Source organism: Pseudonaja textilis, chromosome 1 (assembly GCF_049901715.1).
Source record: "Pseudonaja textilis isolate UNSWEBS1 chromosome 1, rPseTex1.2, whole genome shotgun sequence".
Lineage (NCBI taxonomy): Eukaryota > Metazoa > Chordata > Lepidosauria > Squamata > Elapidae > Pseudonaja > Pseudonaja textilis.
Window position 1 is genome coordinate 59,457,918 of NC_141990.1, and position 24,622 is coordinate 59,482,539.

At 37.1% G+C, this 24,622-nt stretch overlaps 1 protein-coding gene across 2 annotated transcripts in view; it reads left to right on the top strand.

Moving 5' to 3' along the window:
* MDGA1 (MAM domain containing glycosylphosphatidylinositol anchor 1) overlaps positions 1 to 24,622 on the top strand; it is a 329,389-nt gene that overhangs the window by 219,139 nt on the left and 85,628 nt on the right. For both annotated transcript variants that reach the window (XM_026695587.2, XM_087935247.1), the window contains exons 9-10: positions 820 to 1,089; positions 3,926 to 4,071. In XM_026695587.2, the coding sequence (XP_026551372.1) occupies positions 820 to 1,089; positions 3,926 to 4,071 (416 nt within the window). The remainder of the gene's footprint in view (positions 1 to 819; positions 1,090 to 3,925; positions 4,072 to 24,622) is intronic.

Sequence of the window (24,622 nt, forward strand, 5' to 3'; positions counted from 1 at the left end):
ATGAAGAACCTGAAAGTCAAATCCCTTAAAAGCCACTCCACTTTTTCAAACATTCCAAAGCTTGTTTTGAGGATGAAATTGATTTTTACTTTTTCACTGCTTTTGATTAATTATTGTTGTGGGAAGGGAACCTTCAACAAAGCTACCTATTTGTGGGATGCAGTCTCTAAGGAGCTGGCCATCTCAAATCATAGGGCAAAGCAAGCTTAATCATAGGCTGTTTCTAATCCATTCTTTTTCTGTAGCAAAGCCCTGCAGTTGGAAACCTTTATAAACTTATAAACTAGATATGCTCAGTTCAGTGTTATGTGGCAGGGGGAAAAAAATCCCATACCTCCAGGAATACATGCTTAATAATATCAGCATCTATTTTCATCGGCATGTGAACTGTTAAATAAATTAAGGAATGACTCCTCTGGTATAAGAGACATAGAGTTTAGTCCTATGGGAAACATGTGCATGTAACTATCCATATCTTTCAGATATTTGTGTTTATTAATGTGTTCTTTCCATCCATCTTTCCTAATGTCTGGGGCAATCTTACTGACTGAAATAAGGTTCTTCACATAGCAATTTGTTTACTTATACATATGGTTTATAAATAGGATAATGTCCATGAATTTATACATTTACATTCAAGCTTTCATTACATATCTGAATGTCCAGATGGCAGCTAATAACATGAAATGGAACACAAGTTTAAATAAAACTTCACCCATGGAAAGATATTTTGCATTAATACACTTTCTATTTTGTCCACTGTGTAATCCACCATAAACTCACTGAATAAGACCTACTTCTTCTTTCTTTGGTCTCTAGTCTCCCCTGTTGTGGAACCCATTTTCCAGGATATTCGGCAAGCCATGGGACGTAGTGTAATCCTTCGATGTACCATGTTAAAGGGAAGCCCTATGAAAGTGGCCACAGCTGTCTGGAGATTTAATGGTAGTCTTCTAACAGTGCCTCCAACAGAGCAGCAAGACTATTCAGAATATCAAGTGGACAGTGTAAGCCGAGAGACTAGTGGCAATTACGAATGTAGTATCTCCAATGATGTTGGGGTAGCGGTTTGCAAATTCCAGGTATCAGGTAAGTCTTGTAAAGGTCACCTGTCCTTTTTCTTGTTTAGTGGATACTAGTATGATTAGATTTGGCTAATGATTGGTAGATGAATGAAATGGAAAATTTTCCCATAATGAGACTATGCTTTAAAAAAAAGAGGAGTTTTTACCATCTCTCCATTTACTGAGCAGTCCCAAAGCAGCAGAGAGATAGTGCTGGGGCAGAAATTGGACTCACCTTCCTTGTAGGAATCTCCACTGGATCAACCAGCTTTTCTGCAAACAGAAGGTGATATTCCATTTAGGAAAGGGCAAGTCTGGATCCAATATCTAGTTGATAAAATGAGGCAGAAAAATGGGTTCCTATAAGATGCCAATACTCACACTTCCCTTCACCTGCCTCTTATGAATATAATTGTTCACTCCAAGATTAGTTTCTGTATTATATTTTGCTATCTTGTCTTTTAAGTTTGGAAGCCTGAGGGCAGTTTCTGTTTTTTAATTGATAGAGTTGATGAATTAAAAAATAGTCTTTATGCCACAATGCATCACGTAATTAAATATAATTTGGTGATTTAAAAATGGAAAGTTTAACTCATGTGTATCATTGTTGTTTCCATGACATCTGGGCTTCAGAGATCTGAAATATTATTTGATCCTTTAATTCTGTTTTCCTGCAAAACTGTCTTGGAAAATGAGTGGCTAGTGGTCAGACATACCCTTTGGACTGCCCCGATTTTTTATTTTTATTTTTATTTTGGCTCTTTGTACTGATATACTTTGGCCTCCTGCAGCCGTACAATCCTTTAACTGAGTCCTTTCTTTGCAGTCAATACGAATTACTTTAGTCAGCATTTTCCAGTTACTATAAAAGTGCTAGGTAACTTTTACACCTTATCACAGCATCAGGTGCATGCCGCAAGGAAGCCTTCTCCACACTTAAGATATCAGGCTTGTACTAAAAGAAATGCCATCTCTGCACGTTTAAGTAGAAGTGTATGTGAATTTAATAAAGAAATATGCCAGTTCTTTCATCTCCCAACGGTTGGTATAGCTGCTTGTGTGCAACTTTCATTCTTTCAAAATCTATATTTTCCGCTCTGTCTATAGCAAAGTTCATGCATGTGGATTTAGAGGTGGGGTCCAGCATTTATTTAATTCTTCTGTGTTTTCAAATAGTTGCAAAGTGCTCCATGAGTGATTTATATGAGCAAGAAGAAAATTATAAAGGATACAATGAACTTTATTATTATATCACCAGAGATGGAGTCTTCTATCTTGACAATCAATTAATTATAAAAATAGGCATAAGATAATGATAATCGTCTGTTCTGATTTTATTTCTGAATTTGTTATGAAACTTGACTTAACAATCAATACATGTTGAATAGGCAACAATTAGTCTCCAAGGTGGCTCTGAATGTCTGCATACACAAAAATATAAGTCAATAAAAATAATAAGAAAAGGGGGTTCAGAAGTAAACATCAATATTACTATTCCCAGTTAATAAAAATAAACGTGGAATCATTTCCCTTTAATTAGAGCAGAAAAGAATGGCTGAGCTAGTAATTGGGGTGGGTAAAGAAGAATGGAAAAGAAGAAAATTTTGAGAATAAGAAATACCTGCACAATGTATTGCTTGTCTTTGAATATTTGTACACTGTATGTGTTTTGTGATTTTAAATTGGCCAATGCAAGCATGTGGATAGGGCTTTCTGTGGAAAGATTTTGCTTTGGAGATAAGCAGTAGTATTTAGGACCATAGTGTCTTCCTTGTGAATCAATAACAAGGGGTGGGTGAATGGAAGGACTTTATTGGTAATCAATCTTTAGGGTACAAAAGGCTCCCAGCACCACATTGTGGCCTCCCAGCATCCAAGACTGCACTAGAAATATTCTTCAGCAAAATACAGATAGTCCTCAACTTACAACAGTTCATTTAGTGACCATTCAAAGTTACAACATCACTGGGAAAAGTGACGTATGGCCATTTTTCACACTTATGACCATTGCAGCATGCCCGTGGTCATGTGATTTACACTTGGATGCTTGACAACACATTTATGATGGTTGCAATGTCCTGGTGGTCATGTGATCCCCTTTTCTGACCTTGTGATGAGCAAATTCGACGGGGAAACCAGATTCACTTAAGAACTGTGTTACTAATTTGAGAACTGCAGTGATTCACTTAATAAATGTGACAAGAAAAGTTGTAAATGGGGCAAAACTCAATTTAATTAAGAAATTTCTCACTTAGCAACATAAATGTTGTGCTCAATTGTGGTCATAAGCTGTGGACTACCTGTAGTGCTGCATTTGGGATGTTGCATTTTTGTTATGATTAACCCCCCCCTCCAAAAAAAAGTGTGGCAATGAAAGTAAGCCATTTTCACCTCCACCTTACCTACCCCACCTCCTCCAAAACTGCATGAAATCAATTTACAGGGGGTCTTAGAAGGATGAAGTGGGAGAGGAGACATCTAGAGCACCCCTGGAAGGAAACTTGAAGAACACTTGACTGAACAAATGTAGAGCTGCTATTTCTTATCAACAATTTTAAGTTTGGGTTATTATGTGGCAGATGCTTGTCAGAACACCTTAGCTTCTTCATTTTCTATTACTTTTTCTATTCAAATTCCCAGAAGTAGGAGATGGTGAAAATAAAGATAACAATGTGGTTTAAAAAATACCTAAAAAGAAAATAAATATCTATTTGGTAAGATTGGTTGTTTATCACCTTCATGCTCAAAGCTCTTGATAAGTTGCTGGCATAGATTCTTATGGATGTCACTGACATATAATGACTTTCCTCCCCATTCTTTCCCTTCTTTCTTTTTATCTCATTCTCTTTTCTGCTTCTCAGCTAAAGCTTATAGCCCAGAATTTTACTACGATACCCCCAATCCTACAAGGAAGCAATCCAAGAACTACTCCTATGTCTTACAGTGGACACAGAAGGAACCTGATGCAGTTGATCCCATTCTTAGTTACCGTCTAGATGTCCGCCAGGTAAGACCTATAATAGCAGCTTAAACACAGACATTCGGCTACTGCTGAAGACAGTTTCCAGACCATAGTTGCAGAGTTAAAACAAGAATGCTTTTTTCCCCCTACCTACATAGATTAGAATTTGGTATTTTGCAAAGCAGGTTAGAGCAGATGCCATGATGCTTCTTTCTTCATTTTATATGGCTGAGAAATCTGTTGTATGGCATACCTTTTAATTATAAATCCTGATGCATAAGCATCTGAGAACTAAGGAAGTCTGTTGAATCCTCTTGGAATTTCCAGGCTTTGTGTTTTCACTAAGGCTGTAACAAGAACAAAAACTGGTGTAGTCATTAGTAGTTTTTGTAGATTTCATAGGCCAGCCATTTAGAAGGGTGGGAATCTGGATTCTTTCCTTTGAACCAAAGGCTGTAAATTGAAGGGCACTCCAGATTCAAACTGCCAAGAAAATTCATTGACTGTTCATGTTGTGCAAAGCCCTTCTCCAAGCTGTTATTATAATAATAATGGAACATTATTACCACCTTCTGAAGAAAAGTTTGGGACAAAAGAGTGTTTCAGTACAGAATGAAACAGAATCATAAGGAGCACAACCAAGAAAAAGAAAATATTTGATATATTAGATTGTTGAAATAGATTCATGGATGCATACAAATATATGTATGAGTGCATGTGTTTGTTTTCTCAGCAAAGACCTGTGAATCAGACATACAAATTCCAAAATTTCTCAGCTAATATATCATTTAGTTAAACCCAGGTTATGAAAATCTTTTCGAGGGACTATATGCCAAAAGGTAGATCTGTCTGTGTAAAATAAGCAAATAGGGAGAGTCAGTATGTGTAAAAAAGAATGGAACCACAGATTTTCTGCATTCTAAAATGTTCTTTTTCCTTGTTTTTCTTGATTGTTCTTATAAGATCTCTTGTTCTGTTTCTCTTTTCAATACCCTCTCTACACAATGAAAAAGAGTATCTTTTCTCTTTGTAGAAAAGACCAATCTGCATTTTGGAGGACTGTTTTTTGAAAGATCTTACCCGTAGCCTGCCCTGAGTTATGCTGAAGTTTATAAAGTTCAGACCTGCTCACCTTAAAATCCCTGAGAAAGATTAAATTCTAAGAAATCAGGCTTGACTGCTATGATGAGAGCCAGAGTCTATGCCTGTTTTTCCATTCACATAATATTCTTTGATCCAGCAATGACTTTATTGGTCAAAGAAGAAATCAATATCCACTGATTTCTTCCTCCCTTCCATAATTCCTGTACTCCCCAATCTATTCTAAAGAATTAACCTTGTTCAAAAAAGTGGGGAGCTTCATGGGGAGTTCCCCTATTCCCCTATTCAGGGAAACATCCACTAGTTCATGGGCTTTCTTTAAATAGAATGGTAGAATCATATATAGTCCTTTACCAACAAAGCAGATAGCTATGCAACATAATGGAATATAAGTTTTTTTTTTCTCTTTCCAGCATTGAGATGTATGTTCCTCTGGTGATCCCTGGGTGGCAAAATATACTTTTCTATCTGCCCATTATCATTTGGGAAACATTAGTGTTCACAAAAAACCCCAAGAATGCCAAAATATGACACTTTGCATGTTGCATGGTCGTGGCAATGATGGCAGTGGATACTTGCATTCCAGTATTGGTCACAAATGTGTATGTCATAGAATTTGTATGATGAGATCATCACTTGTGTTTTATTATTTGCTGTCATTGCCTTGTCCTGTGGGTGCCCATGTTGGGAAGGAGAAAAGATATCATTTCTGATTACAGATTGTATTGTTCTTAGTAGTAATTGGAATGGTTGCTACTTCTGAGGGATATTTTAGCCATTTTGGGGTTAAGACTATTTGTTATGCTTGGCAACTTTTGTTTTCGCTGCTGGAATTTTGAGATGATTCTGTGTTCAAAAATGATTCCTTTGATAAATTGCTTTGGCCCACAGAGAAAAATATTTTGTCATGTTTTGTTCTTTTAAGCAACTATTGTTAGGAATGAGGCTGACTAATGCCCATAAGAAACCAAATGTTTAATCTTATTATTGATCCAGCCAAAGATGAAACTAAAGATTAATGCCAACTAGTTAACTTTAGAATACTTTCTCTTTCTAGCATATGTTATCCTGGAACCTTAAAAACATCAGTGAAATAATTCCCAAATAATCTCCAGTTTATTTATGGGAGTTACTATAATTTATCCTTTACTGTGTATTGAACTGCATAGCCTGTGTAATTTTGTTCATATCTGGGCTTTCTTCTGCCTAAACCGAAATGATATAATCTGACCTTTTATTTTAAATTAGGAAATTTATTCTTGTTAATTCATTTTAATTTATAAATCCTTATTTGGTGACTGTCAGTAGAAACTGCAATGGTTTTCACTGAAATATCTGCTAGCTATAAAATTCATATAATTAATGTTAGCTGTGTTAGGCTCTTTATGTACAGTTCACATCTAGTGATACTTTTCATACTTATGCTAATATGACTATTAATTTATAAGAAACTTCTATTTAATTTCTTCAGTCTGTTTATTGTTTAACATCAATCTGGGCTATTTAGGACCTGGTTTGAGACCAAACTCTAAACCTATAACATGAATCGGCAGAACATAAAGATTCAAAGTAACCATGAAACATTTTTTCCAGCTGCTATATGTACTGTAGGTATACTATGGTTGGGTAAATATGTCACCTTTGTTTTCCTTTAACTTGTCATTTTCCTGATCACAAGCTTATTCTGGGCTCTTTCAACATCTGTTTCAAATGGGTTCCCCCTCCCTCACCCTCCACTCACTCACTCACCTTTTTCTTCACATTTCTCTTCTACTGGATGCACTTTTTCTAATGTGCAAATATTTCACAAGCAATTTTCTATCAATATAATCCATTCTTGCAGGGAAAAAACATTCATGTCTGTGCATGTTGTACTTCATTAATGTACTTTATGAATATTTTTGTTGCACACTGTATTTTGACAGGGATGTGTCTTCTACCGCAATATTATTTCAGAGGTATAAATTTGATAAGCAAATTTGTACAAATTCAGACTGGACAAATTTCCTATCCATTTGTAAACAGCATACTAGAGCTGAAGTATGCATGAACAATACCAGTGTAGAAATATATAGTAGCACCTGGTATGTTCTACAGTAAAAATTATCAGTCCGTTGTACAAGATGATGATCGTAAAGATTTAAGTCCCCCAATTTGATTTTGTAACGCTGAATTTGAACTTTACAGGAGAAACTAATTCTATTCAAAGCTCTCTACACCATAATAGTCTCACAGGATCTTTTTGTTGCCATTTTCTTCTTTATTAGGGATAATGCACTCTTCACTAAAGCGATGTGCAAAGATGAAGATTTTAAGGTTGATGCTTTTAAAGTTGCTAGGGCACATTGTGACAGGTAATAGGGTAGGCTGAGCTTGGAAGTAAAAGATTATTTACTTTTACTGTGGAGGACAGAACAATTTCAAAAGATCTGAGCACCTCTATTTTCTGGGTCAGACAGAATATCTTCTTTCATTCTGTTCTTTGTAGTGGCTCATTCTCTAGGGAACTGTCTGCTTCTGTATTACTTTCTCATACAGCATAGAGCACATTGTCAGTGCTTAACAAATAATAACAATTTTACCAACACAGTACACAAGGGAGCTTCTTATAATGAATGTGCTTTGTCTGAGAGCAGCCTTGCTATATGCTGAACTTTGCCATTGTAATTTCCAACTAACCATGTGCAAAGATACAGACAGATTTTGTCCTAAGTAGGACACTTGTATGTAGAACTTCAGATACGTGGTGTGTCATGCCTCAGCTCATATGTTGTTTAAAGGGAGTTCAAATATGCAGCTTAATAGGATGAATGGTGTTCCAAAATTCCTTGGAATAGTTCTTAATATTAATCAAATCTGTCAGATTTCTACAATAGCTATTTTCTTATTGGGACCTCACTTTTTGCTAGCTGTCATTTGACTTGGTCCTAAGTTACTTGCAGCACTATATCTCTTTGCAGATTCAGTCATGTCGAAAGAAGTATTGTAGCAGATCTTTTCCCATTTTGGGGAGGTTAGCGAGGCCCAAGACCAATTGTAATGTTTTTCCATTGTTTGACTGATCATCTCGAATGGCCTCCCATTGTAGATTTGCTTTGTTCTAATCCTGTTCACATGCCAGAAGAAATTGAAGATAGAAGTCTTCCCAGGGGTATTTGGAACATGATACCGCTTAATTGTTGCTAGTGGGGTTAAGTGTCTTAGATTAAGTTCCTCGGCTTTCTTATTATTATAATACAGTTTATTTTTCTGCTGAGTATCTTTTTGAATTGCAATAAGTAAGGGAAGGAAGGAAGGAAGGAAGGAAGGAAGGAAGGAAGGAAGGAAGGAAGGAAGGAAGGAAGGAAGGAAGGAAGGAAGGAAGGAAGGAAGGAAGGAAGGAAGGAAGGAAATTCTCTACCAAGTGGGTTTAGGATTAAAGCCTTCATTATTTGCAAAACCATATTTGTTATAATGGCAAAGTTAAGGCTCGAGGCTCATGATTTAATTAGAGTAATCGCCAGAACCCTGACAGCTATTTATGCTCAGCCTTCCATCATTTCAAGGTCGGATAAAAAATGGGGGCCCAGATTATTGGAGGCAACATGCAGAATTGCGAACTGCCCAGAGGTGCTATAAAGCACTATGGGCAGTACGTAAGCCTAAGTGCTATTGCTATCATACTTGCATATTGGAAATCAAGCCAGTTAACATGTTGCTTTTATCAGTCTATAGAAGCTATGTATAGCTTTCAAAAATACTGTTTGGATGAAGTTCTGATGCTGAATTATTTGGCAGAGAAAGAAGAGGTCTAGATTCAAGAAGACAGTATATTTTATTATTTTTTATGTAATATGGAACTTGCAAATCCTTTCTAATACAAATATAGCTGCTTAGATTTGATCTTCTCTTTAGACCTGGACCCTCACTGTGAGTCAGAAGACAGAGGTACTGGCCTCTCTTTCAGCCTGAAACTTTTAAAATCAGTCTTTCCTACTGTAACAGCACAGATTAGAATTCTTTAATTTTCTGTATTTTATTTCTTATTTTCTTGTGGCAAGGTAGCAAACCATATGTTTTCAATCTGGATTTTTATTTATACCCTGAGTACCTCTCCCTTGGGAGAAAGTACAAAGACTTGAGAATGCAATTGGGAAAAAGACAAAAAAAACTTTAGCCTGAAATGTATTTGCATGAAAAATATGCTTGAATAAAGTGGATGTTTTCTGTATATGTATCATTCTTACTAATCAGTAGGAAAAGTTCAAAATTATATACCAGAAAGGCTACAGCAATTGGCTGCATCTAGATAACATTACTTGATTTTTTTTTAAAAAAACCACCCTAACCATTGTCAGAACTGGTTAGTATTTAGATGAAAGATGTCCAATCACATACTAGACTGGGAAGTTGAGAAAGCATCCTGAAAGAAAACAATACAAAGTCATCATTGTATTTCACCAAGAAAACTGGGTGGATGTGTCCATGCTGTCACCAGAAATAAAGCTCAGCTTGAGTCAGTTGTTGTCTTACTCAAATAGATAAATTGCCTTCCTATAAGCTTCTTCTCCCATCAGTATATTGATTGTAAAATATGCCACTCTCAATCAACGTCTTTTGAAGAATTTTGAATGTGGGCAGTTATTACATACTTACAGGATTTACGTATTGCACTAAACATGTAGTTTGCTTAGATTTGTTTTACTGCATAAACTGCAATTGGTTGGGTTCGAGCAACATAAGCTACTATAATGGTTTTCATATCATAATGGCTGGTTTTATACTGTATTCTAAATCAAAACCAAGTAAAGTATATATGAGATATGGTCTCAGCCAAGATAGTGTGGTTTCTAGGTGATTTCAGGGATATTTTGCTTCATCAGTTTTCACTAATAGTTATGGTTGCTTTCTTCCTTCATCACTTATTCAGAGAGAGAGATTGGCTTGAAGGTAGATTTTCTAAGATACCTTTACAGTTGGTGTTACTCAGATACCTTCAGAAGCCTCTCTCTTTTATGAGACACCAGGATTGGTACTGATTGAAAGCAAAGAACTTTCCCAGTGAAAACTTAAGCCCTACAGCATCCCACATTCTGATTCTTTGTACATCATAGCCAAAGGTTGATCATGCTCATTCTATTTTGAAAATTCATGATTTTCAACTACTGGATGGATGCTAGTTTTGTTTTGTTTTTGTCACTTGATAGATCCAGAAGTATCCATAAGTATCCTCAACACAGAAAAGGCATTGTAGGGCTCGATGAATCTGAACAGTCCACAATTAAACCAACCTTGCCTAAAATCAATTTAGGGGTGGTTCTGCTAAAGAATGAAGGCATTTTTAAAGTACATTTTTAAAGAGGATTGAGGGACAAAATCACAAAGTCATTAGTGCAGAAGCGGTCCTTAATCTTGGTTATGCCCACTGGAAAAGAAAAAAAGGAATTCTTGGGATTTTCCATACAAACTTAAAACTTCGATAGAATAATGTGTGTCTTTTCATGGTGTATTTTCCCAAATAAAAAAGAAACAAAATCTCTCTTTTATATAATCCAGTTTGAGTCTTGGATACTCCACAGGCTAGAGCGTTGACTGAATGTCTCCTTTTTTATTTCATTTAGAAAAGCTTCCATAGGCTTTTCTAAATGAAAGTGGGCCATAGGCCCACTTGCTGAACCAAGACTGCACGTCAGATTAATTCCTACCAGACACCTAGTGTTTCTTTAATGAGAGAAATGCTTGAGTGATTGTGAGAGCTGGAGGGAGGCAAGAAATTTCATTTGGTTTTGCAATTTGTTCTCTTCCATATTGGATAAACAATCCCTGTGGTCTACAAACAGGTCTTGGGTCTAGAGTTGACTGCTGTTCACCTCATCAGACAGCCAGAGTAGTGCTAATGAGGCCTAAGGCAGTGGAGAGCTGGGCTCGCCAGGCAGAAAGACAGCTAATGGACCAGTTAAGACTTGCATGGGACAAGGGGAGTATTTCCAGAGATGTATTGATGAAAATTAGAACAGAGGCTGGGTGGTCTTCTGATGGCCAGTGAAATATCCAAGATTTATCGTTAAATGTGGATCACAGGCAGATTTTATCTTGCAATCTTTGGTTTATATAGAGAGCAAAATGACATTAATGGAGTTTAAGAGCATAGAAGCTGCTTTCTAACCATGCACCCAAATTTCTATAGATTATTGAAATTTTCTCATATCCTTACACTTATTTGCCAAAAAAGTACTGCTTCTACATGTTGATGGCTGGATCCCACAGCCTTGCTAGTAGTATGTCCTACATATAAATACTGATAGTTCTATAAAAATCCAGTAGAAAAACTGTCCAGCTGTGTAATACATCCATACAAAAATGTAGCCATGAGTGACAAAGAAATATATTTTGAATATGTAGTTTATCACTGTGGAGCATGATTTTTCATTTTACTTATGCATGCCTTGGTTTGGTTTTATAGGACATCCTTGATCTTCCTATTTGCCTGAAAATTCACTCAATAAGTGAGCCAGTTGTAGTGTGTATGTATGCCTGTGTATCAAACATGCTTTTCTGACGCACTCTGTCCTTGAATAGAGAAATTTTCTGTGAAAAGATAGATTATTAATGGATGCATGCTGTCTGAGTAAAAAATATTGCTCCTCGTCACTAATGGGTTGCTTTTAAAGATTGAAATAATCATCCACTCAGAACAAAGGTAATGTTTCCTAAATTTGCTGTATTTGCCATTGTGATATCGGCATCGAGTCCAATCTGATTACCTGTGTATTACTGCAAAGTGACTCATTCACTTGATGATCCTAAACGGGCAAGCATCTTCTTGCACTGTAGGAAATACCACTCATCCTTTTAATTGGCCGTAATTCACTCTCAGTGACGATATAACATTGACAAAACTTATACTGAATTAGGTGAATTGTTTTCCTTCTGTTCTAATTTTTATGAAACATGATTTTTTTTCATGCTGAGAGCCAGTGCATTATAATATAAGAGCACACAATAGATACAAACTCAAGGTAAACCACACCAAACTTGATTGCAGGAAATACGACTTCAGCAACAGAGTGGTCAATGTCTGGAATACTTTACCTGACTCTGTGGTTTCTTCCCCAAACCCCAAAAACTTTAATCTTAGACTGTCTACTATTGACCTCACTCCTTTCCTAAGAGGTCTGTAGGGGACGTGCATAAGCGCACTGATGTGCCTGCTGTCCTTTTCCTATTGTTTCTTTTTATTTTCCTATATGTATCCATTTCATGTATTCATGATTATATTTATACTTATACCTGTTATCTTATAATCACTTGACAAAATAAATAAAATAAAAATAAATAAATAAATAATTGTTAAGGTATTGAATTAGGACCAGAAAGAACCAAATTAAGCTTATGGGGATGACTGTGGGCCAGTCACTCTTTCAGCCCAGTCTATCTCACAGGTTCTCTACAGAGGGAATGCTATAAGCTCCCAGAGGAAAGCCTAGGTATAAATCTAACAAAGGCATAATTAATCTATTTTATGCTTGAACATGAATGGTTGCTTTTATCCAGTCAAATCACTGGTCAAAGTGTATTGTGCTGGTCTCTATGCAATTAGTGTCTCTCCACAGTTTGAGGCAGGAATTTCTGTCTCCTAGAAATTGAAGAGATCTTTTCCCTATGCAGTACAAAAACCCTGGTGTCTAGCTAAGTTTTCTCTAAGGGAGACAATTAATGAACCTACAGAAAAGACTAGTGTAGACCCACATGTGCAAATATCCACATGTATCCTAATTAGAGATTTTAATTACTAGCTGCAAGGATGACAAACAACAACAATAATAATAATGAATTTAATATTATAATAGTAAATGCAAAAGTAACATTACAATGTAGATCTTACCAGGAAGCAATGTCATAAGTTACCAGGTTTGCAAGTAAAGTCATGATGTATATCTGTCATCTATTATTTTATCTTTCCCCTCATGAATATGTCTGAACCTAATCTTTTATTCTTTCATATATTCCTGTCCAATGTGGTCTGTTCTAGATGCTTATTTTGATGAAATTCTACTGTTATTCCAATGGAATACATGTGCACGGTTAACCTGGATCTTATTTCTCTGGAGTTGCTGTTTCCTTTCCCCATAGTAGTTTGATCACATGTTCAGGTAAACGAAAGCATTATTTTAAAGTTTGCAAAAAAAATATCATTCTGACAGTGAAAGGAATATAACTTCCTCATGGCACCCTGAGAAACAGGGGAAAATGCTTCTGTTAATTTGCAAATACAAACTCCAGAGAAATTAGATACAAGTTGTACTTCTTACAAGAAGCAGCCTCTTCAATATTGGCCACTTATGAATGTGCTAAGAGAATAACCTTGGTCTGGTAAGAACAATTCATCTCCATAGCAGGAACAGCGGTAGAGAAAGCCTCTCAGAATTGACCCTGCTGAGTTCACTGAAGAGGCAAGCATTTTCAGACTTTTAAGATTCCGTTACTGTACCTTCCAATAAAAGTAGTATTAGTATTCTTTGTTGTTGCTTTCCTGGTCCTGATTACCTGAAAGGGCTAACATCACTTCACTATGAAAGATACAAAAAACTCCCTGCATTAGTTTAGATGCTATAGTTCTCTGTGGAAATGGCTCTAGTTGGGATAATAAATGCAACCATAACTACACCATGCAAACACAACCTCCAAGACTGCAGTTGTTTATTTTCAGTAATAGTTTCTGCAACCATGGCAAACCTGTCAGCCAGCAGAATTGAAATAATTGTCACCATTAACCTGTAACTTGACACATAAAGAATTCAGATCATATCGTTCTAATTACTGTGTTAATGTTTCATTGAATACAGTCATAGCACAACTTGTGATTTGAAATGCATCGTATAGTTAGCCTGGAGAAGAGAAGATTACAGAAAGAGAGGCATGATAGTTGCCTTCAGATATCTAAGCCTGCCACACTGAAGCAACCCTGCCCAGGTCTTTATTGTTCCAAAGAGCAAGAATAAAACAAATATGTAGAAATTGATGTATAGCAGATCGCTGATCAGCATTATGGAATGGTAAAAACCACTTGATAGTAGGACAAACTGCTTCAGGACCTGGTAGAATCTCTTTCGCTAAAGGATTTTAAGTGAAAGCTGTATGGAAGTCTCAAAAACATTTGCAGTTTCATCCTGCTTTACAGATGCTGAATTGAACAGGTTGCTGAGCTACCTCATTTCCAAGATCCCAACTCCCTCGATAATTTTATGAAGCCAAACACTACTGTTTCTAAATCTGGGAAATTCATAAATAGTGGAGAAGGAGCAGCTCATACAAGCTGGATGTGTCCTATCACAACATAGGATGCAGATTTGTCTTGTCTTCTATCATCCCATATAAGAGTCCTACTAAGAGGAAGATGTGTCTTTGCTAAGTCTGTCCATATAGGTAAACTTTACAGAAGGCCCAGGGAGCAACAAAGTCATGTGCTAAGTACAGGGCTTCTGTTTAGGAAAATGTTTTTCAACCTTGGCAACTTTAAGATATGGACTTCAACTTCCCCAACTTCTCCAATCAGCAAGGGAATGAATTGTTCCACTGAACTGAACTACTGAGAAGATACTATTTTAAATGCAGGGATACAGCAAGGATTGCTCTAAACTGAGGGATTACTCTAAACCTCCCTCATTGAGTATGTGTGCCTGTGCACATCTACATCAAGCAAGAGAATTTAACTTCCTTGACAGGAAAATGAATACAGCAACCATCTTTCTCCCATCAATTTCCCTCCCCCTTCCCCTACCCAATGAAGTCCTTGTTGCCTCCCCCTCTCTCTCTGCAGGACAGAGTGAATTTACTTTGGAAAAAAATAGGTTAACTTTTTGTCAGCTCAATGAGATCACAGGCTTTCTCTACAACTCCATGATCACCAACTGCAGCACATATGCCTGTTAGGACAAACTAGTGTCCGTGACAGCATTATTTTGAGGGTCAGTGCTTGCACTTTATTTATTTGTTTGTTTGTTTGTTTGTTTATTTGTCAATTGCTTACAAGAAAATAAGTATAAGTATAAAAATAGTTATGAATACTTGAAATGGATACATATAAGAAAAATAAAAAGGAACAATAGGACAGGGACAGTAGGTATGTTGGTGCGCTTATGCACATCCCCTACAGACCTCTTAGGAAAGGGGCGAGGTCAATAGTAGACAGTCTAAGTTGAAAGTTTTTGGGGTTTGGGGAAGAAACCACAGAGTCAGATAGAGTATTCCAGACATTGACCACTCTGTTGCTGAAGTCATATTTCCTGCAATCAGGTTTGGTGCTGTTTACCTTGAGTTTATATCTATTGTGTGCTCTTGTATTGTTATGGTTGAAACTGAAGTGTTCATTGACAGGTAGGACATTGGAATGTATGATTTTATATACTATACTTAGATCGGACCAAAGGAGGTATAGTTCTAGGTTTTCTAGGTCTAGAATTTCAAGTTTGGTGGCATAAGGTATTCTGCAACGAGTAGAGGAATGGAGAACTCTTCTTGTGAAATATTTCTAGTTTTCAACTGTGTTAATATCAGATACGTAGTGCGGGTTCCAGACTGATGAGCTGTATTCAATTATTGGTCTAGCAAATGTTTTTTATGCTGTAGTTAGTAGTGTGATATTACCAGAGAAAAAGCTACGTAGGATTAGGTTAACAACTCTTAATGCCTTTTTGGCTATGTAGTTACAGTGGGCTCTAGCAGTTAGATCTTTAGAGATGAGTACTCCAAGGTCTTTGGTAGAGTTTGGATCATCAACAAGGTCTTAACTATTCAGCTTGTATTTTATTTTCTGATTTTTTTTTTGCCAATATGTAATACAGAGCATTTATTTGTTGAGATTTGAAGTTGCCATTTGTTGTTTGTCCATTCTGATACATAGTCGAGGTCTTTTTGAAGGGAAGCGGTATTGTCTGTGGTGTTGAACAGCTTTACATCATCAGCAAAGAGAACACAGTTGCTCTTAATATGATCACAGAGGTCATTTTTGTAGAGTATGAAGAGAGTTGGTTCTAGAACACTGCCTTGGGGGACACCACTGTTGACAGGTACAGAATTTGATAGGACGTTCCCAATTTTGACCATTTGTTGTCTGTCTGATAGGAATGCTTCTATCCAGTTATGCAGTTGTCCAGAGATACCATAAGATTTTAATTTTAGGAGTAGTTTGTCGTGTACCACTGAATCAAAGGCTTTACAGAAGTCTATGTAGATTGCGTCTATTGCTTTGTCCTGATCGAGTTGTGTAGTCCATATGTTTTTGCAATGTAAGAGTTGCAGATTACAGGATAGTTTTTTTCTGAAACCAAATCGTTTATTAGAGAGTAGATCATTTGTTTCTAAGTGGAGGATAATGGATTGGTTAATAATTGATGCCATGACTTTACAGGTGATGCAGCATAAAGAGATTGGTCTGTAATTTTCAACTGGGCTGGGGTCTCCCTTTTTGAAGATGGGGATGACCATGGCTTGTGACCATAGTTTAGGCAAGGGTGAAGCTAGACTTTAATGACAACTTCCTGGGATTTTTAGAGGTTTTAGTGCTAGAGGTTACAGCTGAATTCCTCTAATCTAGCCTGCACAGAAGAGAGCTGGAATTTTTCACACTTATTTATTTATCACAAGTCATATATTTGCCTGAAGTTTGTTTTTTCATTCAGCTCATGCTGTAAGAGCTCATAGAAAAGTAAGCAGTCCCAAAGGTTGCTGACAACTAACATGCTGGCAAATATACAAAGAAAATGGAAATCACATAAAAGAATAAGCAGCATGGTACTTGTAAACAGCTTCCTTGATATCCACTGGATTCCCTGTGCCGCCTTAGCCAAATTTCTTTTTGAGATGGTTTTATTCTTTTCAAAGAAGAAGGTGCTAGCAAGCCACAAAATCAATACTGGTTTTCAACATTTTTATTTATAAAAATGCCCTTGGATCCACATAAGCATTTTTACAAACTAAAAGTAGTGCCTAACTCTTGTGCATTGTTGAGAAATGTGTCCATTTAACTGAAAAAGACATGAGGAAAAACTGGTTGACAAGAAACATTCTAAAGGAGCGGAGAAAAGGTTGGGAGCAACTTTAGGAATTTTGTGCTCTGTTGCTCTGTTGTTTTCTGAGTAGCTGCATTGACACCAGCAACCTTTTTGCATATGTGAGATACTGTTGGCCTTTTGAGAGAGGCAAAGGCAGAAAACAAGTCATTGGAAATCTTGGAATGAACTTAAATGCAGATATGGTAAAAGTTTCTCCTTATTTTTCCAGGTTAAATCTCTCCATCCATCCATTATTCCTTATCTGGCCTACAGGTGCTTTAGAAAATAGCTTGACCCCTTGCTCCCTGTGGCAGCCCCTCAAATACTGGAAGACCATTATCATGTCTCCCCTGGTCCTTCTCTTTATTAGACTAGCCAAGCGTAGTTCCTGCTACCGTTCGCTGTATGTTTTAGCCTCCAGTCTTGTTAGGAATAACAAGGTTACCTAACGTAGTTTGGGTAAAATAATATATATAAACTATGATAGTAAGTTTAAGTGTGTGTCACTTTAAACTGCAAAGCAAGTAATTTTGGGTGCGGTGTGAAACCACCATAAGAGGGAGCAAGAGAACCTGACGATTCCTGACGATTGCTGGTTTGATGAATTGCTGGTTTGTTAACTGCGTGTTCTACTACTGCTGAGTTGCTGAACGTTGAAGGAAGAAAGAAGGTTTGACTTCTTCATATCTCTACTGCGAGGAGATATATTACTGGACTGATATTTGTAAGTTTACTGACCTCTCTTTTTCGACACTGGACTTTGCAACTGAATAATCCCCGGACGGACTGAACTAGTGAATGATATATGGACTGTTTTGACTATGCTAAAACTCTTGCTGGAATGAACTATTCAATTAGCACAGTGTATCTGTTTTACTGAGTGTAAGCTACAAGAACGTTTATCTCACATATTTTGCCTGCCTGCCTGCCTGCCTGCCTGCCTGCTGTGCAGATTCTGCTAGGGTGTATCCCTAACAAGTCTCCTAATCATGCTGGTTGCTCTTCTCTGTACTTTTTTCTAGAGTCTCAACATCATTTTTATAATGTGGTGAACAAAACTGGATGCAGTACTCTAAGTATGGTCTTACTAAGGCTTTAGAGAGTGGTATTAGTACCTCCCTTGATCATGATTGTATCCCTCTGTTAATACAATTTAGGATTGCATTAGTCTTTTTGGCTGCTGCTGCACAGTGCTGGCTCATATTTAGCTGGTTGTCCACTAAGACTTCAAGATCCCTCTCACAGTTACTGCTATTGAGCCTGATTTCACCCAGTCTATATGTGTACTTTTGGTTTTTCTTGCCTAAGTGTAGGACTTTACTTTTCTCTACATTGAATTTCATTTTGTTAGATATGTCCCAGTGTTCTAGTCTGTCAAGATCCATCTGGATCTTGAGCCTATCTTCTTGGGTGTTAGCTATTCCTGCCAGCTTAGTATCATCTGCAAATTTGGTAAGTTCCCCTTCTATTCCCTCATCTATGTTGTCAATGAAGATATTGAAGACGGAACCTTGTGGCACCCCACTGCTTACTTCCCTCCATGTAGACTTAGATCCATTAAGGACTACTCATTGAGTACAGTTTGCCAGCCAGTTGCAAATCCATCTGGTATCTATTATACTTTTTTCTAGCTTACTAAGAAGTAGGTTGTGGTCTACTTTGTCGAATGCCTTGCTGAAATCTAAATATGTTATGTCCACAGTATTTTGCTGGTCTACTAATTTAGTCACTGTGTTGAAGAATGAAATAAGATTGGTTTGGCGTGATCTGTTCTTAACAAACCTGTGCTGACTGCTAGTTATTACTTTACTTGTTAGATGTTGGCAAATCTGGTTTTTTTATTATCTTTTCCAGTATCTTCCTGGGTATTGATGTTAGGCTGATTGGTCTATAGTTTCCTGGGGCTGTTTTTTTTCCCTTTTTTGAAGATGGGAACCACATGAGCTCTTTTCTGGTAGTTCCCCGGTGTTCCAGGATTTTTGAAAGATATGGTGCAGTGGTTCTGAGATGACCTCTGCCAGCTCCTTTAAAACTCTTGGATGTAATCCATCAGGCCCTGGTGATTTGCTTTCATCAAGATCAGACAGGTGTTCTCTTACTATTTTTTTTGCTTATTTTAACTTTTATTTCTGGTCTGTCTTTTACAGTTATTGGTGGGTTGAGCTATAGTTTCTTTTTGTGTGAAAACGGATGCAAAGAATGAGTTGAGCAGTTCTGCTTTCTCTCTGTTGCCTGTTACGTCCTTGCCATCTTCTCTCTTTAGTGGACTGACTGTTTCTTGTTATTTATATGTTGGAAGAAACTTTTTTAATTATCTTTGACTTTTGTTTCAAGTCTTTGTTCGTTCTGAGCCTTTGCTATCTTGACTTTGTCTTTGCAGATTCTGGCTAACTGCTGATATTTGCCTTAGTTGTGTGTCCTTCTTTCAATTTTTTGTACTTGTCCTTTTTTTCTTTCAATTTTCCAGAGAGATCTTTGTGCTGATTTCTTCTTGGATTTCTTGTTTTTCTTTCCCAGTGGTATTGTGCTGGTCTGGGCTTCTATGACCAAACTTTTTCCAAGATTCTTGAGTTGTTTTCCCCTTTAGAATTTTCATCCATGGAATCTTTCCCAAGTTCTCTCTGAGTTTATTGAAATCAGCTCTTTTAAAATCCAAGACTCTGATGTCATTATGTTCTGTTGCTTGTGTTTGTGTTATGCTGAATTCTAGTATGACACGGTCACTCTCACCCAAGGTTCCTGCAGTTTCAACTCCCTCTATCTCTTCTTCTCTGTTTGTAAGAATTAAGTCCAGTATGGCTGTCCCTCTGGTTCCATCCTCTACCTTTTGGGCAACAAAATTGTTAGCTAGGTTGGTTAGGAACTTTTTTTCTTTCTTGCTTGGTGTAGAATTAGTTTTCCAATTGATATCAAGATAATTGAAGTCTCCCATTACTATTGTTGTGTGTTTCCTGCATATGTTTGTTAGTTGACTGGCAAAAAGGACATCTATATTTTCTACTTGATTGTGTGGCCTATAATATAGACCTATGGCCATGTCATTCTTTTTTTCTTTTATATTGACCCATATGCATTCTAGGTGGTTTTCATCTTTGGTTTCATGCATTTCTGTAGCAATATAGTGGTCCTTTACATCCAGTGCAACTCCAACTCCTCTTTTATGGGGTCTGGTTTTTTTGAATAGTTCGTATCCTTCTACCAGTATGTTCCAGTCATGAGTTTCATCCCACCAAGCTTCTGTTATTCCAATTATATCATATCTACCTTCATGTATTCGTACTTCAAGTTCACCCTGTTTGTTCCCCAGACTTTGTGCATTTGTATATAGGCACTTAAGATCTTTATGTCTGACACTGTTTTTACTGTCTACATAACCTGTGTTGTGCCTGCCTGCCCCTACTTTCTTGCCACCTGTTTGATTAGTGCACAAGGCACTCACTATTAAATGCTTGGTTTTGGTTGGCATCAAGGTTGATAATCTTTTCTGCTCAAACATCTATTTTGCATGTACTGGTATCCTTATTAGTTTTAGGTTGCTGGGGACAGAAATGTTCTGAATCCATTAATTCTCTGTCTCTGCTGTTCAGTATAAATGTTTATCCAGGAAATCTGTGAATGTAATGCCAAGTAACTCAGTCCCTTTCTTTGATGGATGCAAACCATTTCTTTTGTGCAGTTTTTCATTGGACCAGCTGCAGACATCATGACTAATAAAACCAAAACCTTCCCTTTTACACCACTCCTTTAGCCACACATTAAACTCTGCTATGCACTGCCCTTTCCCTTTTTGTTCCTTGTATACTGGTAGAACTTCTGAAAAGATAAGCCTACAGCCCATATTACTAAGTTCATATCCCAAGCTTTGGAAGTCTTTCTGAACAGAAAGTACATCCTTCTGGGATAGATCATTTGTACCAACATGCATAATAGCATAAACACCACAGTCCTTGCTGGCATTCTTGACTATCTTAAGAATATGCTTCTTGTCTCTGCTGGCAGTAACACCTGGTAGACACCTGACCTCTTTCAAAACCTCAATATCCTTTCCTAAATTTACATCCCTTACAACTGAGTCCCCAACCAGAAGGTGGCTTCTCTTTTTGGATGTCTTGCTCTTCTTGTGTGACTGGTGCGTAATACCTGATTAACACTCTCTCCTTTCCAAAGTAAGTTCTTCTAGGACCATGATCCCCAGCTTACTTGAGTTATCATTATCACAACTACCTTGACCTGTCACTTTAGTGTCCCTATTAAGGTCAGCAAGGGCACTATATCTGTTATGCTGGGACACAGTAAAAGCTTTGCATTTATGGTCCACAGCTCTCACCCTGCCAGATCTCATGGTTGTCCATACTGCCCATTTCCTGTAGGATCTTTGAGGTAGTGGGGGCTGGTAGCACGGAAGCTCAATAGATGGCTGGATTGGGTACCTAATTTTTGCTTGGAGAGCACAGATTAGAGATTCTAGATAGGTAATCTGTCCATGTAGACTGGTAATTTTTTTACAAACAGGACAGTATCCAAGTTTGAAAAGAGTACTGCGAAGGACAGCTGTAAAAAAAATATTACACTGAACTAAGCCAGTCATTTTGAAATAAAATAAAATCACAATCTCAAGCACACTTACCCTAAATGTCTTATTGGTATTCTTGGTTTATAGTTATATGATTTGTGCACTGTTAGGTGTGTGGGCCGCTATCTTTCTCCTTTCTACTCACCATCTGCTTCCTTCACAAGCAGCCAGCAGCTCCTCCCACAACCTCTGGGAATTTGAAATGCAAGGAGTCCTTGTAAGTTTTACTCTGCTAGTCATTGCTGACTATAGGGGGTGGTGCTCATCTCCATTCCAAGGCCATTGAACCAGTGCTGTCCAAAGACATTTCCAAAGTCATGTGGCCAGCATGATGTCACAAGTGCTGTTACCTTCCCAGCAAAGTGGTACCTATTTATCTACTCATATTTGCATGTTTTCAAACTACTAGTTTGGCAGGAGCTGGGATGAGGACAGGAGCTCACCCTGTTGTCCTAGTCTGTGTATAATGCCAAAGCAAATATTATATAAATAAGTCTAGGCAAAGGCTTGTGTGTTCTACTATCACCTCTCATCCTTTAGTGTAGTTCAAGGATGTCCAACCTTGGCAACTTTAAGACTTGTGGACTTCAACTCTCAGAATTTCCCAGTTAGCCATTCTTAAAGTTGCCAAGGTTGGACACCCTTGGTGTAGGAGTACAAAATTATGGACAACTACTAATTAGTAGCCAAAATTTATAGGTTTTCTGTGTCTCCTGTATGGTGATAAAATATATCTCTCCATACAGATTTAAGTTGCATTCACTACCAAAGCTATCAGATTCTCTCTCTCTCTCTCTCTCTCTCTCTCTCTCTCTCTCTCTCACACACACACACACACACACACACACACACACACACGAACTCTTTAAACTGCCCTTGTAAGAAAGCATTTACAGGAAACTGAATTGACCCCAAGTGGTGAACAGAAGACTCTGTGAGAAACCTCTGGCCCTGTAAACCAATTTTCTTCTATTTCTTCTATTCACAGATGCTGACCTAGTAGGAATGGGTAAATAATAGGGTCACATAAATGGGTTTCTCTAAAATTCCAACCTCACTGCCTTTTTTATTGTTATTTTTATGCCTTTTCCTTTATTTGCCCTGCTCTGTGGTAGATCAAAGCTATATACATCATGGTTCTGCTTTTGCTCATGGCTACAAGTAAAGTATTAAAGTTTTGCTCATGGAGGAGAGATCCACTATTTATTTGTTTGTTTGTTTATTTCCCACATTTATTATTTTTACAAATAACTCACAGCAACAAACATATCCAACACATCTTCCTATTTTCCCCACAACTACACTGAGGTTGATAGGAGTGATATAGTATATTATTACTTCCATGCAGGCAAATAAAATTACATTGTACCTTCAAAGTGATTTGGTTGCTTCAGGTGACCCAGGTTTTGGCCACAAAGCATTTCATTTTGGGAGCCAGTATCTTTTAGTTATAACTGACTTCTTTTTTTATACGTTCTTCATATACAGTAGTTCTTCATGAACTTATAATCAAGAATTGCAGTTATCTCCAATCAAGTAAAATATTGGATTTTAACTTGTTTGAACACTTGTAATACCAAATTAGAAAGTCAAAAAGTTCTTATTTTTCCAAACTAAAGACTGTTTTACACTGTAATGTCATTCATAGTTCTTTCATGCACTTTAATGCATTTTCTCTATCAGCTTGTGGTTTTATATTTTTATTGGTTGCTTACTTTCACATTTATATTATATTCATTCCTGTACACTTTTTAAAATTGGCGAACTATACTACATTTGCAAAAATGTAAATATCACATTATAAAGGCATTTTGATTTCATGCATTTGTTCAAGAAATGCAAATTAGCCATGGTTGCATTGAAATACAAATTAACCATATTTATCCACTATTGCTATGATAAAATATGATAAAAGGGGAAAGGTACATTTTTCTAATCATTCCAATAGTTGACATGCAAAGAGATGAGTTGGAACAGAAGTCTCAAGATCAGAGGCATCCACAGTGTATGTTTGTGTGTGAAGGGTGGGCTAATGATGAAATTTACTTCATACCACAAGGCCTGCTCTTTTTGTGTGTGCCCCGTGATACTGTGAACATGTATGAAAAAAGCCATATCTTATACTGAGAGGGCAAGATCATGCTTTCAACATTTTGAGGAAATCTTTCAATCCTGCAGAAATCCTTTCTGATTAGGACAGGGCAGAAAAAACAGTGTATTTATGCTGGGATTAAATGCAAGAGAAGATGCAACCTCACTCACAGCAAATTGAGAGAATAAATTTTTAAACAGGGTTGGGGATCTTGGTTTTTTCCTCAGCAACTTGATTCTTTCCACCCAATATTTTCTTCCCTGTTCCAAATCATTCTATGCTGCTAGTAATAGAAGAACTGACCAAGATTCCAGTTTTACTTTTCCCTATACTTTTGACCCAGTCAAAACATATTTAAAAAGTATTAAATTAATTACATCCTATTGACTGTTACCTATGATCTTCTGGGAGATTATGCTTTATATAGTTTTTCTTAACGTATTGATATTTGCATTGCGGGGTGGGAACTCATAAATAATTAATTTATTCTATTATTTACATATGTATTATTTGTATCCCACCTTTGTTATTTTTTTACAAATCACTAGTTGGCAAACAAATCCAACACCTTCTGTCAGGCTTGAATAATGTCAGGCTGTGCTCCATTCAAAATCGTAGAAAGAGACCATTAGATTCCATTGTTAATAGAGATAAGGACTTTTGCTGGAAATCAAGTGGTCGCATCAAAGATCTGAGAAATTAGGCACGAGAATCACACATACAAAGTTATGACAACGTTCCCACCCACAATAGTTCAAACTGGCCATCCAATATGAGATGTGGGGCATTTTCAGGTGG